The sequence below is a fragment of the Dermacentor silvarum genome, chromosome 9 (genome assembly GCF_013339745.2).
Source record: "Dermacentor silvarum isolate Dsil-2018 chromosome 9, BIME_Dsil_1.4, whole genome shotgun sequence".
Classification (NCBI taxonomy): domain Eukaryota; kingdom Metazoa; phylum Arthropoda; class Arachnida; order Ixodida; family Ixodidae; genus Dermacentor; species Dermacentor silvarum.
The window spans coordinates 1,586,933-1,605,793 of record NC_051162.1 but is presented as its reverse complement, the minus strand read 5'-3'; the positions used below and the strand labels follow the sequence as shown (position 1 = coordinate 1,605,793).

Sequence of the window (18,861 nt, the reverse complement as noted above, 5' to 3'; positions counted from 1 at the left end):
GCAATTGGGTTGTACACTTTGGGGTGGGCTGAAGATGTACGAATTAACATTAGTGTGTGAGCATTCGAGGCCACATTCGAGGCCACGTAGGCATCTACGACTGGTGCTGCTTGTTGCAGGCTGGCGTCGATCTGCTCAAGGGATCCTGGGGTTGCCCACAGCGTGATATCGTCGGCATACATGGCATTCCTGATACCTGGTATATCGTCCAGCAGGGGGGGGGGGGTTGGTAGGTGAGCCATGGCGAAGGTGAAGAGTAGGGGAGAGAGGACAGCTCCCTGTGGGGTACCTCTTCTACCCAATGGGTACGGGCCATGCTTCTGGTCTTGAATGCGGAGAAATTTTGCCGATCAGTACGATACTGTCGGATGTACCTAAAAGTGTTGTTCCCACAATTTGTTTGAGACAAATGTGTAAGCATGATGTAATGGGTAACATTGTCAAAAGCACCTTTATATCTAAGGCGAGGACCACCTTATCGTCACTAGGGTATTCAACAGGCTCAATGACATCTATGTGCAGTTGTATGAGGACATCCTGCGCGAACAGGTGCGGACGGAAACCGTTCATGGTGTCGGCGAAAGGGTGCTGGGATTCGAGGTATGTGGACAGTCTCTCGGGCCATGGTCTCCATAAGCTTCCCCACACAAGAAGTTAGGGAGATTGGTCGAATATTCTCTATGTTGATGGATTTGCCAGTCTTCGGAACTAAGGCGACAAAAACAGTTTTCCAATCCATCGGGAAGGTGGTTGTGTAACCCCATCCCATATGCAGTTGAAATATTCGAGGAGGTGAAAGTACGCCGGATCGGATCGGCGAGGTTAGCCAGGAGCTTAACTCTGTCACTCATCACTCTGTCCCGGCCGGATGCTGTCCCCCTTTCATTGTGGCCAGGGCCGCTTTCAGGCAATCCAGCTCCGCGTTCTCTAGGCCTGCATATGAGTACGCTGACCGTGCGGCTCCTGGATGCTGCAGAGATATTTGTCTCTGAGCACTTGAGCCAATTTGGTTGTGTCTCCGTCATATGACTGTATCGCCCTTTCGAGATATTTTTGGGTTTCTGCGCGTGTTTGGTTGGCGTCGATTAGAGCACGAAAGAGCCGCCATGTACTGTAATTTCACATCAGCAGTGTTGCAGCGATCAACCCAGTTGGAGTCAGCGAGCTGGGCCGCATTCTCGGATGGGTGAGCACTGCAATCCGTGTTTTAGATTGACAGTTGTGCTTCTGCCTGCGCCATCGGCGGATGAGGCTGTGCCGGGCCTCCCAGAGGTGCAGAAGGTGGTTGTGCACCACCGGCGTTGAATCTGACAGCTGAACTTTCTCTTCAGTTTTTCTAAGTGCCGTCACCAAGTTCTTTGACCAGATGATGTAGCACTGTTGAGCAATAGAGGTCGAATTGGCGTACGCCGTTGTGAATTTCGTCCAGTCCGGAAGTGCAGCTTGTTGGTGTGGGCGAGTGAGGAGTTTCATACGCATTGTAGTAAGTAGTATACAGTGGTCGCTACCGAGGGTTGCCTCGGTGTTGAGCCAATCTGCATGTCGAATGTTTTGGTAAGTGTGAGATCGGCGCATGTGTCCCGGGTCACTGAGTTACACAAGTACGAGTTTGTGCAGGATCCGTGTGAATTGTAAGGCCCAAGGTGGAAATAAGTTCCGCCAGCTCTACCACGTTTCTATTCCTTGCTGTACTCCCAAATGGGGCTAGGATCTTTTAACCCGCCGTGGTTGCTCAGTGGCTGTGGTGTTGGGCTGCTGAGCACGAGGTCGCGGGATCGAATCCCGGCCACGGCGGCCGCATTTCGATGAGGGCGAAATGCCAAAACACCCGTGTACTTAGATTTAGGTGCACGTTAAAGAACCCCAGGTGGTCCAAATTTCCGGAGTCCCCCACTTCGGCGTGCCTCATAATCAGATCGTGTTTTTGGCACGTAAACCCCATAATTTAATTTTTTAATCTTGTAACTCGCCTACGACGACAAGGGGCTCCTTGCCTGCCACCTTGCGTGCTTTGCTGAAAATGTCGGCGTAAGTAACATTAGGCAATTTTGGTGAACTGTAGATGTTTACTATGTGTATAGTGACGGGACCTGTTTCATTAGGGGGAGGATGTTCACCATAGCATACGAGTGGACCATGTTGCAATACAGGTCGACGGGCAGCCGTAAAAATTTGATGCACGCAGAATGTAGTCTGCGCGTTCCGCTGGTAAACCTTAAAATTGGTTAGTGTGGCGTCGTATCCAGGCTCCTGGAGGGCACCACAGCGGGCTTGTCAGTGTGGGGTTGTAGTGTGGCGGCGTAGGGCTGTCCGTTTAGTACGGGCTTCGAACCTCCTGCAGTTACACTGTAAGATTGAAATTTTGCCGAATTGTTGCGCGATTACGGGTTCGCCTATCGTCACCCGCCATTTTGCTCACTTAGGTTTGGTAAACCATTCGTGAGGATGAGGGAGCCGGTGGGGTCCAGGTCCCCGGCATTTTCCAGCGGAGGTGTGATTTCACCCTCATAGATTTCGCCCTGCAACGGGTAGGGACGTCTCGAACTTTATTGTGATTATCAGCAATAGAGATCCGCTTAATGATCGGATTACGGGTCCTGCTAGCCGAGTTAATATTTGGGCAGAATCATACCCAGAATACGCTCAAAAGTGGCTCGTAAGGCTGCGGAGAGACGGTCCTCAATAGCATTGAGACGCGCCGCCATCTGGGGCCCCAGTGCGCTTAACCGCGCTTCCAGAGTTCATTCCGGCTGTTGCGTGGGACCCTGTCTTGCACGTGGTCACCGGGAGGGGTCTTGGTTTGGATCTCGGTATTCAGGCCTTCGGGCCCCGCTCCAGGTTGCGGGAGCCGGTGTTGAGTCAGGTTGGTAGAGAAGGCCCCGTGTTGGGTTGGCCCCTCTTTTCCTTTGATTTCTTTTTCTTCTTCTAGCCCTTAGGCCTGGGCTCGGGTGGTGGAGCTTTGGCGAAGGTTAGGGCACACGGTATCGCGCTTTGCACGTACGATCCTTGATGTGCAGAACCACACGGTGACGTGTGGTTCTGCACAAAGAGAGCATCGTGGCGCACACTTGTGAGGTGCGTGCACGCGTCTACGAGCGCAGCGATGGAGCAGCACAGGCCGCAGATGTCAGGTTTGGGTCCAGAGCAGGCATGTGGGCGGTGGCCAATGGAGCCGCAGAGCCCGCAGGCTGGCACCGTCTTGTATTGTTGAACCGGGATCAGCAGGGCGTCGTATAGAACGTACCTGGGCTTAACCTTGCCGGAGAAAGTCAGGCGCACCTTGTTGTAGGTGCCCAATCGCTAGATGTGAGTTATCTAGCCGATGTAGACTTTCTCTGAGGGATGCTTTGGTGTCGGTGCTGAGCACAGTCACCACCACGTAGCACGAGTCGTGACCGTCTCATCGCAGGTGCCCGACTAGGGGCACCGCACCGCCGGGGCAGTTACCGCAAACTCCCCGATGATTTTCTCCGCGATGCGTCGGAACGTGGTATATACCAGGATAAGGTCCTGCTCACTCACCGGCGCGATGGTGACCGATCGGCCAGCAGCGAATCCACGGTGGGTGAGGATCGCGCGGCACATGTTGTTCTCTGGGAAAACAGTGGTAGTGCGAGTCTGGCCTCCGACTTGATAATGACGACAAAGTCCGTCGGGGCCGGTTTGGGTAGGGGAAGTGGTTTCCAAACCCTCTTTTTCTTCCCCTGAGCGCCCGCAGAGCGTGGCGCGGGCGGGAGCTGGTATTTTTGCGGAGTGTCGATGGCGGCCGCGGCCGGAGAGGCCGCGTCGGTGGGAGATGCTATTATGACGTGGCCGGCCTTTGCTCGGCGAGCGACTGCGCTGGCGAGCGCGGCGCTCTTGAAAGATTCCTGCGGCTTCGGCTCGCCGTTGGTGGTAAGGACGGTGGTCCATACCATCCGATCGGGATCATAACCCGCACTTCAGCTTGTACCTTCGCCATCGGGTCGTCGTCGGTGCGGTGCGGTGCCAGCCACCCGTCTCGCCGGGAGTCACCGCGGCGTGGTCGAGACTTGAATTGCCCGGAAAGGCTTGGAGATAGGCCCACCTGCCTAGAAAAGGTATCCAGATGTTCTGGACGACATTCCGTAGCCGCTGGTGGTGGTGGTTTACGGACAAATCCGTAAAGATTTGTCAGTGATCCGAGCGAAAAACGGCGGAGCCGATGTGGTGCACGTCCGATCCGGCCGCGCGCTCCCAGCGTCCCCACCGAGGAGGTCGCGGCCAGGCACTGCCTGACCACCATCCCTCAGTGAAATTTATTTTCACTTACATAAAGTTGCCTCTCTCTCTCCCCACCGAGTGAGTCGGAGCGCGCGTTGGTAGTACGATTTCAATCGTGCGAAGTGCACAACTTGTCTCTTGCACCCGCCGGGGTGGCTCAGTCAGCTAAGGCGTTGCGCTGCTGAGCACGAGATCGCGGGATCGAATCCCGGCCGCGGCGGCCGCATTCGATGGAGGCGAAATGCAAAAACGCCCGTGTGCTTGCGTTGTAGTGCACGTTAAAGAACCCCAGGTGGTCAAAATTAATCCGGAGCCCTCCACTACGGCGTGCCTCATAATCAGAACTGGTTTTGGCACGTAAAACCCCAGAAAGAAAGAAGAATGTCTCTTGCGTGAACGCCGGTTATCAGCTTTCACTTTAGCGATGACGTAGGTCACTTCACTCAAGCATTTGAGAATACTTCGACCAGAATACTTGGAGTGAAGCTTTTGCCTAATTAACAGCAATCACAGATATTTATTTAGATTCTCTGGCCCGGAGGCCGAGGCGTAAGGAAGTTGAACAGGTGAGATAACTTACACGACTAATTACTTACACGATACGACTTACACGATAACCTACACGGCCACGACGTGTAAAGCCCCGCAGTCGATTATAAGAAGCTGCGGGGGTGATATTCTCATTATCTATGAGAGTCTCACTTCTTGCTTCTAAGCTGTCAGTGTCACGGACGCAGATTTCGGCCGTGCCAGCAGGTTTCGGCCGTGCCAGCAAGAAACACCTGAGACTTTACATTGCCGCTGAGTAAATATCGGTTCGAATTACGCGACTTATGGATGACTACTGCAATTTTAGGTAAATAGCTACGTGGACCGTTTAGCTCCCACGTTTCTAGGGAGATTAGTCTTTGTAGTAGTCGCTACCTATAAAATTGGCATCTATATGTGTAACGCATCTTAAGCCATGGCTAATAGTTGAGCAATGTGGTGTAAATTTTTATGTATTGCCTTCTACAGCTGTCTATAAATTTTTCTAACAATCTATCACCTGTTCATGTACCAGTACAATGTATATCCACTGTTACAGTGAGGATTGGCAAAAACAGACTTACATGTTTTTCTACGGACTGCTTAAATGTCACCAGTAGAGGTAAAAAGCCAAAATTTTATGCAAAGAATTCGGTCAACGTTACTTCACTGGCAGCGATTATAACATTTTCAAACATAAAATAGTGGTTCACATTCATAAAATCCACGTGAAAGTGACAAGAACGTTGATAAAGTCTTGCTGATAAATATGGCGGTCAAGACAAGGCTAAAAGCGGGGACATGCAAGAACGCAAACAACAATGTGTAGACCTATTAACATGTATTGCGGGCTGCTTAATAATAATAATAATAATAATAATGTACTGATGACGTGAGTATTATACAATGCAAGAATCGGGCCTGCCAAAGCCGCAGTGTGGTTGAACAGCAGTGCCTCGCAGACAGCGACAGAGCCATCAGTAACACGTTATTAGCTTGTAGACAACAGTGAAAAATAAGAAAAGATAACAGGTTTCCCATCACGCATTAATGTGCCTAAGAGCCTTTCTGAGAACACATTTCGTCTTCACGTCTTGTATGCATTGGGCAAGTAAATAAGCATTGTGGGGACATAATAGTTGCGGAGTCGTCGACTGTATCACGTCTTACAGTGGGGTTCCAAAATCAAAAAAGGTGGCTGACTAATGGAGTAGCACACGAGGAATAAGGATTATAACAGAGATAAGCTGCCTCAGAAAGGCTGGCCAACGTTTCGATAGGAGGACCTTATCTTCGTCAAAGGCGGCCTCGTCATTCTCGGCGGGTTAGCTTTAAAGGGTTAGTGGAGTGACGTCTCGTCGATGTCACTGTGGCTGGTTGTAAAGGGTGAGACTGAAAATAAATTGAGCGCTGGCGCTTGACTGGCTAGGCGCGGTTTCTAAGACGAGGGGACAAGAGCGGGAGAGCGAGGAAAGCGGCAAAATAAATGTCGTAAATTATTAGAGAGAGAGAGAAACGTTTATTCTTGAAACAGTGTCCCGAGCGAGGCCCGGTATCACCCTGAGGTGGGAAGGTTCCTTAGTCCAGGAACCCTCTGGCTTCGGCTGCCCTCTTGGCCCTGACGACGAGTTGTCGTGGGTCTTCCAGGTCCCCGAGGGCGAGCTTGGCCTCCCACGTTTCGAATAGGTGGTCTTCGTTTGCTTGTGGTGCTCGGTTAGCGTCCATTTCCGGCTGCATTTCGCTGTCTTCATGCCATGGGCATTCCAAGAGCAAGTGTGCCAGGGTGTCGGGAACGTTTCATAGTGGGCAGAGGTAGCTGTGGAGCGTCGGGTAGAGGCGGTGCATTATAGTGCCGTGAGTGCAGGTATTACTTTGTAGGCGTCTGAGGACCACGCTTTCTTCTTTGCCGATGTTTGGGTGCGGTGGAGGGTACACGCGGCGCTCGAGCCTGTAGTGTTGCAATATCGCCGAATAGTTGTTGGGTACGGCTTCCACCTCTTCTGCCGCGGGTCGGAGGGCGTGTGGGGCGAGGGGAGCCCGGCTGACGTGCTCGCGGGCAGCGGTGTGAGCCGCTTCGTTCCCCTCTAGTCCCTCGTGTACGGTTACCCACGTTACGCAGGTGTAAGGGAGCGGAGTGCTACGTCGTTGTAGTACCTTGAGTGCCTCAGCCGAGATGCGGCCCCTCGAGAAATTTCTACAGGCGGCCTGAGAGTCGGTGAAAATGACTGCTGCGTCTGTGCATGTGGTGGTGGCGAGAGCGATTGCCGCTTCTTCCGCCGTTTCCGGGTTGCGTGCCTTGACGGTTGCCGATGCTAACTCGCGGCCTCGGGGAATCTACGACGCTGAGAGCGTATGCGTTTCGATGCGGATACTTGGCCGCGTCGGTGTAGCGGGCGTCTGGGTCTTGCTTGAATCTTCGTTTGATGGCGTTGGCTCTAGCTTGCCTTCTACTCTTGTGGTATATGGGATGCATGTTGCGCGGGATGGGTGCAACGCAGAGGGACTCTCGAACGTCCGATGGGATTCCTTTTTTCTTGTCCGTGTCTGCGACGTACGTCTCACTGTAGTTCAGGTGTCGGAGTACTGATCTCCTGGTGGGTGTAAGCTTGAGTCGTTCCAGTTGGCTGTTCTTGTGCGCTTCAGCGAGCTCTTGCCACGCGTTGTGGACGCCCATCTTCAGGAGACGTGTAGTAGAAGACATGGGGGGGGGGAGGGGAGTCCCAGGGCGACTTTGATTGCCTTCCTTATCATGACGTTGATCTTTTCGATCTCTGCGTTCTTTACGGCATGCCAGGTACGGCATGCCGTATGTGATGCGGCTGGTGAGCAGTGCTTGTAGTATTCTGAGCGTGCCTTGCTCCTTGAGGCCACTTTGGCTTGAGATCCTCTTGACGAGGTGCAGAGTTGCGAAAGGCTGCGTTGTAGTCTTGGTAGGCTGGCCGCTCCGGATCCGTCCTTATAAATAAGGAGTCCCAGTATTCGTAGCGTATCGAGTTTCGGGATTGGCGTCCCATTGAGGGTGACGCAGGGGTCGGGCTCTTCGTAGCTGGGTGGCCTGCCCCTCGTTCTTGCTTTCAGGACGAGATGCTCAGATTTCTCGGGGGCGCAGCGGAGGACACGTTTTTGGAGATAGCTTTCGATGGTGTTTACGGCTTCTTGTAGGGCGGTTTCTTGCCTTCCAATGTTCTCAGCTCTGGTCCAGAATGTGATGTCATCAGTGTACATCGCGTGATGCAGATCTGGTATGGTCTCGAGGAGTTTGGGTAACTTGATCATAGCCACTTGAAGAGTAGCGGTGAGATGACCGACCCTTGCGGGGTGCCTCTGTTTGGAAGTTGGAAGCTTTCACTGCGGATGTGACAGATCCCGACGGTTGCCGTGCGGTCTGTCAGAAAGTTTCTGACGTATGCGTAGGTCCTAGTGCCGCAGCCGGTGCCTTCGAGGTTGTTGAGGATCGCGTCGTGACTGACGTTATCAAAGGCTCCCTTGACGTCTACTGCCAGTATGCAGTACTTGCTTCGATTGTTAAGGCGATCGAGGAGGCCTTCTTTCAGTTGCAAGAATGCGTCCTGGGTTTATTAGAAGTTTTTTTCATGAGTGGCTAGCATTACCTACTGGAAATATAGAAGCAATGCTGAGACACATATCTTTCACGTGCATATCACACACCGTTGATGAAAGACTCTACCGAAGGGGTCACTGAAGTCTGCAGGTCTTTTTCAGTGTCAAAAAACGCGCAAAGCAATTTGAAGCGAGTTGAACATACAGCAACATATTCATTCTCTGGACGTAGGCTATCTATATCACTAGAAATAATTTTAGTTGGCTACCTCTTTCTCTTTAAAAATGTAATAAACTTTTTTCCTGTGTACACATTGAAATATAATGTGTCTGTGCATGGTGTTCACACTGGAAATTAAAATAACATGTTAAGTGAGAAAATACGGATGAGGTAGCCGCCGTTGGTGCTTCTAATGCGCTTGTTTTCCTATTGTCAGGATTTACAGAAATAAAGCAAAAGTATGAATAAAAGCCGTGGACGTCCGCGTCAGCAACGATGCAGTTAGCTTTTAGCCACAACATTTTAAGGGAAAAGGTAGAGACAACTCAAAAAGAAATGATAAACGAATTGGGGAACAGGACTGTGGTAATGACATTTTAGGAACGGGAGGAGGAGGGTGCGGGCTCCGGCATCGCCGGGGGGGGCTCGAGCCCCAGAGCCCTCTCCGTAGTCGGCGCCTATGCCACGAACTGTCCTCCAGATGTATGACAGTGGTTTACGAGGATCGAGTGATTCACAAAAGGACTTCCAACGTTGTTCCTGTAATTTGTCCCAATGGCGCTGGATTTTCTTCTGTGTTCTTCGTGCGATTCTCAGGTCACAAACTGCCTTCGTGCGCCTGTATCTCCTTTCAGCTCATCGTCGAAGTGCCGTTAGCCTCTCCAGTTCTACGCCAAATTGGGAACGGTTCACTGTCAACGCTTGGAGGCCGGAAGCGTCTCTCATTGCCTCTGTGATGGTACCCTCCAGGCTATGGTCAAGGTCTTCTCTGCATGCATTTTCCATGTGTAGCTTAAATTTAGTCAAATCGATATGTTGTACTGCATTCGACGAGGAGGAACTGTTTAGCCCCCTGATCTTCAAGTAAGTAGGAATATGGTCACTTCCATGCGTTTCTGTCTGAAAACCACTGTACTTGCGAGCTGAAGCATCGTGATACCAAAGTCAAATCCAGGCAACTGCTATACTTGAGGCTTCGCAGGTATGTAGGACTGCCATCATTCATCACACAAAGATCGTGATCAGAGGCGAATGACACCAGATACCTGCCTCTGGAATTGATCGCCGAGCTACCCCACAGTAAGTGATGTGCGTTGAAATCGCCCGTTATAATCCAAGGACCACTGGTATGTAACAATATGTCTTGCAGTCTATCGCATTCAAATCGCCCTGACGGCGATGAGTAGACACCAATGAGTGTGAATGACACGTGTTTCTTTCTGACACGTAGGTACATGCTGATTGTCCTCATGTGGTTTTACTGCATGGTGGGCATACATAAAATCCCTACGGATGTAAACGATAATTTTGCTGCGCTCCTCCCAGGTCTCTGACAGAAATGGTTCGTACCCTGGCAGTTTGATGGGAGTAAGTACGTTGAGTTCACAAATAACGATTATGGGAATCCGATTTGTGAAAATATATTAACGGAAGGATGATATGCGGGACCGCAAGCCTCTGGCGTTCCACTGTAAAATTGAAACTTGTCTGACCTCAGTGCAAAATGACAGTATTGGACGAGCCATGGTGCCTACTCAAGGCTTGCAAGTACTGGATTTAGAGCATCCAGTACCTGTAGTGCACTTTGAGCTGACGGTGCTTTTAGCTTGCCTAGGAGCGCGCGAATGGCGTTCATCATTGATCGAAGCAGTGCGATCACTTGTTTGTCCTCTTCAGGCAGTTTATCGGCCTTTACCACGTAATTCTTAAAGGAGTACTGACACAAAAATTTGAAGTCGGGATAACTTGTGAGATCGATTTATGAGAACGCACACACATCGTATAGAAAATATCAGCGGCGAATATAGCTTAGAAAATACTTAAAATCAATTTTAAAGTACGTGCGCGCAGCCAACCGCAAAGCGCAGCACCTCGCGACATCGACATCAACGTTACTAGATTACCTCTTTCAGTCTGCCAACTCCGGCGCCGCGGATGTCACCCTTCCCTGTACCGCCAAGCGGGGGCGCGCTCGTCGCCATTTGACCGGTTTGACGGAGGTAACAGAGCTTTCGGCCGTTGTCGGCGGTGCCAGTTTCTTGGCCTCCACGCTGGCGTAGTCAACGCAGGCGTGGTCTTGTGCCGGGTGTTTTTTTTTGTGCCTGCAACAAATCTAGTAACATTGCGTTCAACTTTGCTGCGTAGTGATCGCAATCCCTGTGAGTCCCAGCGAGATCTATCGACGCAGCTCGAGCGGCGTGTGCTCCCGCTGCAACTTCTGACAAGAATTCACTTTTTCTCCCGAGATTTTACCCATCGATTAGCAAGCAAGGAAAAGACGGCTGTAGCAAACAAAGAAAGCTCGTCTTTTGTAACTTTGGCTCTTGAAATGTGATTCCCAGATGATGTTTGTTGCATTGTTCAAAAAGTTGACAGTCACTTAGCATGCGCTAAAGAGAATGAATGCGAAAGCGTGCGCGCTCACGAGAAATTCATTATATTACTTGACATTCTCATTCGAATGCGTCATGAGTTTTAAAAAATCAAATTAAATTCTGGTGTTTTATATATGTTCCAAAACCACGATATGATTATGAGGCACGCCGTAGTGGGAGACTGCGGCTTAATTTTGACCACCTGCAACGTGCAATTACTTCCTATTGTTCTTTCCCACCATAGGTCGTGGGTTCAAGTACCTGAATTAAGTGTGCCCTAATGAACTTCTCCCTAATTAAACCAAAGGTCGTGGGTTCGAGTGTCTTCATCAACTATATTTTGATTAAATGCGCCTTAATTCACTTAGCCTTAATTAACACCAATGCTTAATTATTCGACTCGCACCAACGGTCGTGGGTCCGCGTGCCATGATTAACTATATCCTAATTAACCGTGTCTTAATTAACTTTGCCTTAAATAACACCAAAGGTCGTGGGTTCGAGTGCCTTAATGAACTCTATGTTAATTGAGGTAGAGTTAACTAAGGCACTCAAAACCACGACCTTTGTTGGTGGCACCTTGAATTTAGGTGCCGTAACACCGGACGTCGGATTTTTCGGCCCATCTACGGTTTTCGCCTTAATAAATTGTTTTCAATTTGACTTGTGTTGTTCTCGTCGTCTTACGCGTTTTATAGCCTTAAAAACGCCGAGCTTTCACTGAAGTACTTCGGTATCTTGCTTTAAAAAACGCGTATCCTGGCATTGAGTGTTCTCGAACAAACGAGTGGTTCAAGGTTTCAATATTTTCGGCGGCATCAGATACTTATGTTCCGTGACCCACCGTACGCACGTAATCTTATATAGAACTGAATTAAAAAGAACTGAACCCGATTAATCTTCACAGCTGAATGGATAAGAGTCCCGCATAGCACTAGCTAGATTGAGGCATCTCAGTCACATCTCTGCCATGTGGAATCGTTCTAGCGGCTGAAACGATACTCTAGTTGTACAATCGAAATAACGCTTGCTCAGAATCTCGGAAATAACTCCCCTTACACAGAATTAACTGCGTAAATTGCGTTTAACGCAGCGCGCAGGCTCCGTAACCATGATGCGACCGGGCCAATGGCGTCGGAAGCGCCAGCTCACGAGCGGGAACCGAAAGGGACCACGTTTTGCCGCTGCATCCCGGCGGAGTTTGCAAACTGGCAAAGTTATCTGTGAACTGTGAGTAAGTAGCTGTGATTGACATCACGGAGGGATTGTAAACAACTGAGAAAACGCTACGTCACGAGTTCGCCCTGCCTTCGGGGCGGGGCCGGCGAGCAAGTTTCTCGCCGCTCCAATCGTCCCGGTGTTTTTTTTTTTCCCCTGATCGAGACGCTGGCCTCTTTCGCCGCTGACGGCGGCACAAAAATTGGTCTTATTTGTTTCTGACACGAGATAATTATTAGAGTAAAGTGACCTCGAAAGTGTACAGTCGAGTGCGAAACGCGACCTTCCCTATCAGTGCACAGTCCCAACACGTTGCATTGCCACGTTTTCCTCACAAATATCATACATCCTCCAGACACACCAATCGCGTGGCTGACACATACTTCATACTACGAAAGAAATGGAGCTACAGCAGCCGCTGTGTCGTCATCGGATTCAATTTTTGTTTCCTGAATTGCAATAACATCTAACGCTCGGCTACGCAACAAGTGTAACTGACCCTGCCGCCGCTTACTACGTAATCCACGGTCATTGAGTGTTCCAAACCTTAAGGGAAGGGCGCCGGCCATGATTCCACTACTGAGGCCCAGCGCCTTCACGTAGCGCTGCTACCTTTGTTTTGCCTGTCCCATCCCTTTGAGAAGTCGCAGCTGCAGGAGGTTCTTGAACTGAAGCGGCATCTGCACTCACAGGGGCTCCATGAAGGGGTTTCTTCGCCTTAGACGCGGCGACCTTGGGCTCTTTCCTTGAGCACTCCAAATCATCTGCCGGCGCTGGACGCTTCTTGGATGTCTCAGCCATTTCAGTATCCTCGGCAGGATGAAGCTGGTCCCGAAATGGTGGTGATACAGCCCACGTTGCCCGACGGTCCTTTTCACGGTTGGTCACTGTATGGTCTTCAATAACCTTCGCTGTAGCTGCGTCCGCAGCTGCCGATACTTGCACTTCCTCAGCCCGGTGGTCTTCAGCCGGCGCTTCGCCAGAGGCATCTACAACCTCACTTACATCCATTAGGTGGATAACGATGGTGTCATCGTCCACCGGTTTACTGTCACGAAGCTTGTCAGCATACGTGCCAACGCATGCCTCTGCGTTATGACCATAACGGTGGCACTTCGCGCAGCGTGGTGTTTTGCACTGTCTTCTTATGTGCCCTACTCTATTGCATCGAAGGCACAAGGGAGGTCGTCCGGAAATCAAAATTACACATTGATGTCCGAAGATCGTCAGAAGATGAGGGAGGGAACTGGTAGAGAGGCCTTCTTTGAGCGTGAATTCTACATCGCGATTCGTCATCTGCCAACTCTACATGCCCTCGCAACGGCACATTTCTCTAGTTATGGATTGCACCATTCCATAGGGTTCCAATGCCTCAACAATACGCTTCTGTTCTAGGTGAGGAGGAAGCCACAGAAGTTTCATTTTGATGTTCCGGCTTTCTGGGTCGATGACAAGGCACTTCAGTCCTTTAACTAGTAGCTCACCATTATCGACGAGCTTCTGATTGGAAAGGCTCTTGACACAGGTGACGAGCCACAGATGGCTCATTTGATACTGGCCTGCTCCGAGAATGTCCTTGGTATCGAGCACCGAGAGCAGGACATCACGAAAATCCGGGGCAACCTACGGCCGACCAGCGAGGTCCGCGTGTAGGAACATTGAGTTGAGAACGGTGTTTCCCAATGGCGAACGAGCAAGAACGATCTTGTGATTACCGGTAACGTTAGACGTTGCGAGAGATCGTCGGCCTAGGGCCGGTGTGCTATTTCCAGCAGAGCACATTTTAAACACGGCCGTTCAAAGCGGCTTCTTCTTCTTCCACTATATAGGCTATACAGGCTATATATAGGCTATAAATGCATGCTCTGCAACCGAGGCTATTTATGCGAACCATGATGATGATGATGCCTCAATCAATGGCACAACCCACTGTGGGGGATAGGCCACGAACCGGGTGGTATTATGATCGAAATTTAAGATAAATTAGTTTAAAAGTAAGTGAGTAATAAAAATTAAAGGAAAATAAGTGAATAATTGAAGGTGGGAAACGAAACGATATAAAGGAATGAACTATATGATTGCATTCGAGCGTCGTCGTCTTCGTCCACAGCGGGCGCGTTCGTACGCTCGTGCTCTGCGAGATGACGAGGTTTTGCGTGCTATGAGAGCGAGAAACGCATGCACGGAGTGGGTCTCCTGGAACTCGGTGTCGGCATTGAAACGAGGTGTCGGTGCTGCAAGCTGTGCTATGCAACGCGCATTGATGGCCTAAGTCCGAGACGCACGAAAACAAATTATCATCATCGTGAGTAATAAGACGAAAAGTTCGCGCGCACTTCCGGAAAATGCTGGGCCACGATCGCCCAGCTTCGCAGTTGTTATTTTCTTCTAAATTCTTGGACGTTTCCATATCACTATATGTCAAGTGGCGTCACACTGTAGGTTTATTGGTTTTCTCGGCGAGCTATTTCCCGCTGTTTCTTTTTCTTAATCCTGTACATTCATTGTTTGCTGCTACCACAAACATGAGCATATGCCATGCCTTTTTTAATGTGCTTCTGACCGTTCCCTTTCCATTCCAGTGAACTTGCCAGTATCTAGCATCAACAAGTTCATAGACCAAATCTTTATGACATTAACCGGGCAGCGCGTGCGGGCGAGCGTCTCAATGCGCACTTTATGCTACTCACCGACCATCGCCGCCCCGACGCCGTAGCAGAAATCGCTCTCGCGCAAATGCTTGCAGCGCGCCCGAGTTGTAGCCGATGGCCGCTTGCCGGTTTTTTCGCGATCCAAATTTCACGCAGCTACTTGTTCTGGGGGTACGTGATAAGGCCGACACCGGGCTCCGTTGCGTACGTCCGGCTGCACTGCGGCACCAAGAAGTAGCCTACCATGTTAGACCCCTTCAAAGGCGCCCACTAACTATTGTAGTGCTTTCAAGTGTTGTCAAGGAGACGCCAGACGAGCGAAAACATCCCCACTTTATCAGAACGGCAGCGCAGGTGGGACCTTTAAACATTCGTTTTCAGCTGGCTTCGGGCTTCCACAGCAGCCGACGCGGCCTCTGTGTCCACGTGACCGCTCATACACGTCACGCCGACGGCGGCGCCAGCTTTTCCAGTGGTGGAGCTCGCCCCCTATATCCATTTTCGCTGGACAAAGAGCTCGTCATTAAATTTTGAGAAAAGGTACTGACAATGTAAAACTCAAGCAATGACAAAGCTGTCTACATGCATGCCACAAGAATTAATAAAAGCAATGCAGCTCCTGTTATCAATGCAATCTTTAACACACGACAAAGGTTCCCTGTGAGCCACATAATAAAATAAATCCTCAACATCTATAGAAAAGGCGTAACAATGAAGCAGCGGCTTTTTAAGACGTCGGTGACTTGAAAGGAATTTTTAGTGACAATCGGATCATGATATGCTAGCACACAGAAGTGGGCAAGAAAAAAAACGGCTAACCTGTAGTTGCCTCATGCCATTGTCAGTTACAAAGGACGCTCTTTATGTCCCTTTTTTCCTTCCTTTCCTAAGCTATTACGCCACAAGACATCGACAAATGTTTTCACGACACCGCGCTAGGCACACAGTACAGCGGCATGGGCCTGAACCATAGGTTAATAAGAGTATACCACTTCTAGAGGAAAAAAAATTACTCCAGCTCCCGCTAAAGGGAACCATATGTGGACGCGAAGAAGCGCTGAGATGGTTAGCTTGAGCGGGAGATGGCCCGAGCGCTCATCGCGGCGCTGCACAGGAGAGAGAATGAGGCGCGCGCGCTCCGTTATTTTCATACCGCGGAACTACCGTGGCGCCCCCAGCGGAGTATGCAGCTGTCGCACCACCTGTCGTGCGCGCCGCTCCGGATTCCTAGAGGAGAAAAAAAGGTGGGATCGTAGGAGAGGAGAGAGAGGGGGAGGGGACGCGCATGGGCTGTGGGGGTGTGGGAGGCCGCGGGACGCAGGAGGAACGGACAAAACCCCCGCCATAAGCTGCTTCGCACCTAAAACTCCCCATAGCGCCCATGCATTGAAATCGGGAACCGCAAGGTTGCTGCCATGTTGCTACCCTGCGCATGCAGGCGCAGACGGCGAGATGCGATTCAGACGAGGCGCGCAATCAACGCGATCCCGAGGCTGGTAGCGCCATCCAGTTAAGGCACTGCAGACGCAGCCTTTTAGACGCCCTAAATTTTACGTCAACATTTTCCATATAGCCATCCGATATTTCTGAAAAATATACGAAATGAACTTCAAACGTTGTCCGTGCCTACATGCTATGTGTAAGTGCTTGCTATTACATAATATTTTTAATATTTTTAGTGCTACAAAAATGAGTCGTAGCAACATGACGGCGCCTACGCGGTTTCGAATTTTTTTCGTCTGGCTTTTGCCAGAACATGGCGCGCGCCGTAATAGACGATGCGGTTGTCGCCACCCTGAACAGAGCGCGGAAGATAGAGTGCTTAACTTTCAGGCGCCCATCTGAAATGTGCTCGGAAGGAGGTGGGAGAAGCGAAGGACGCTGCGCTCGACCACGGCAAGCACAGTGGCGGTCGTTTTGCTGCGCGTGGAACCACGTGAAGAATACATGCACTGACGCATTTTGTTGCACGGATCGAGGCAACCGGATCGACGTTTCCACAGTAAACGCATTGGTTGTGGTAATATCGCATTCAAGGATTTATCAAACGCGAAACTATACCTTAGTGCAGAGCGCCATTACGTTGTCGCAGCTGATCGTTTTATTTCCCGGCGCAGAGGTGCGGTTTCAAGAAGTTCAGGCTGCATGCGAATGCGCATCCGGTCATGGAAAGCACGAGCAAGCACACCGTGTTCGGCTTCAACTATGGTCTCGACTGGCGGCCTACCTCTTTCGTGGAAGCCATCTCCGCGGACTGCGTGTGCAGCGTTTGCGGACTGGTGCCTCGGATGTCGGCCGCTCTGCCCTGCGGCCACCTGCTCTGCCTGCAGTGCTACGACCACAACGGGAGCAGACTGAACAGCTGTCCGTTGGATAAGAAATTCGTTGATGCGGAAGGTGTGGTGTTCTCGACGCTCAGCGCGGAAAGTATTCTCCGTCTCAAGGTACGCTGCTGGAACGCAGACAACGGTTGCGATGCCGAGGACGCAGCTGTCGCCATGCTGGAGCACTTTTTCAACGACTGCCAATTCCACGCCGTGAGCTGCCGCACTTGCGGCATCCGAGTGTTGCGACGGGACGTCGTCAACCACGTTACGAACAGCTGCCCAGACCCATCTTCTCGGCAATCACCGGACGAGCACCCTTTCCTCAGCGTCCTGGAGGTCGAGGAAGTGCTGAAGCAGATAGCAGATGAAACCGTGACTACAAAACCGTGGCACCAGTTGTTTGAAGAGCAACTCAGGTGCGAAAGAGAAAGTGTGATGACGGAGCTGTCTTTTACCGGTACGGTAGGAGACGTCGAGCGAAGCAAGAGCGAACCTCGTGGTTACGGGACTTTTGCTTCGCCAGGTGACATCTCCATCACTGCGAAAGAGCCGGCAATTAGCGCGAGGCTGGAGCCTAGCACGACCACGGGCGATTTGAAACACAAGGCGAGAGCGACTTCTTTCGAAGACCTCGTACAGCCTTGCTCGATTTCTTCTTTGCCTTTGGAGTGTAGTGAAGTGACCTTTGTCGGAACGCCGACGAACAACGGAGTCGAAGAGGCACTTGCTCAGCCGCAAACGGTACAAAGAAGGCGTCTCGGCAGGTATCCGAAACGGTTCTTGCGTCGTCTATTTTATGTGGACGATCGAGAGTGTTGTGAGTGTATTATCGAAAACTGGGCGCACTTCAGCACCGGTCAAGGCCCACCCGACATCCGAAAAGGTCGATGTGACTGCCGCACGCGCCTGCTCTCCTACGGATACATACTTCTTCCAGAGCTCAGCGCTACGTCAACCGCTAGAGACATATCCTTTAACTTATACGCGTTCAAAGGACTTGACGGTGCTACATCTGATACACCCTTGGAAGGGAATTTTAGAATTCGCCTCATTCACCCCACCGATTCTACCAGGAACTTGAAACGAGCTAAAGAAGTTACTTGGTGTGTACCCGCATTTCCGGGGGATGTTAGGGGCCAAAAAGTGCACTGTTTGGTCCGCATTCCATCATTCATTAGTGTTGCATGCGTTGAAGAAGAAGGCTTTGTTGCGAATGACGAGCTCCGCATGCGTTTTATGTTGACACCTTGATAGCTGGCGTGTGCCGTTGGAGTGATAGCAAACAATTATTGACCCCAACACCACTATTATTTTTGTTCAGCGCGTTTATTGTGTGTTCGACGTGCGTAATTTTAGTCATATTTTTATGTTTATTTGTATTTTACAGAGCTGCTAAAATCTAGACAACAGGGATGAAAAGCCGGTAATGTGCCAGCTTGACAGAATCCCTGCTCCTTGTGTAGACGAGACTAGACGCTCTGATTTAGCTTTTATTTTACTGGGGTGGGAATTCCAGCGTTGTTCAGGGCATAATCCTGCGGTACGCATAATAATGCTGATTGCTTACGGCAGCAATTACGGAAAATCAATTCACGGCTGCAAGTGTAGTCGAATACTATATTTTGTATTTAGTGTGACAGTAGCAACCGGTGTATATTGATTTATTATGTACCTGTGGAATCTAAAGCAACAGGCAGATCATCTTGGCAGTATTACAAGGTTCATATGCGCATTTTGTA

The 18,861-nt window shown here is 50.5% G+C and overlaps 1 protein-coding gene across 1 annotated transcript; it reads left to right on the top strand.

Annotated features, from left to right (window-relative positions):
* Positions 1 to 16,960: 16,960 nt before the first annotated feature.
* Positions 16,961 to 18,595, top strand: LOC119464904 (RING finger protein 151). The gene is made up of 2 exons (XM_049656303.1): positions 16,961 to 17,538; positions 18,586 to 18,595. The coding sequence occupies exons 1-2, from the start codon at positions 16,961 to 16,963 to the stop codon at positions 18,593 to 18,595; spliced, it is 588 nt and encodes a 195-aa protein (XP_049512260.1).
* The last annotated feature ends 266 nt before the right edge of the window (positions 18,596 to 18,861 follow it).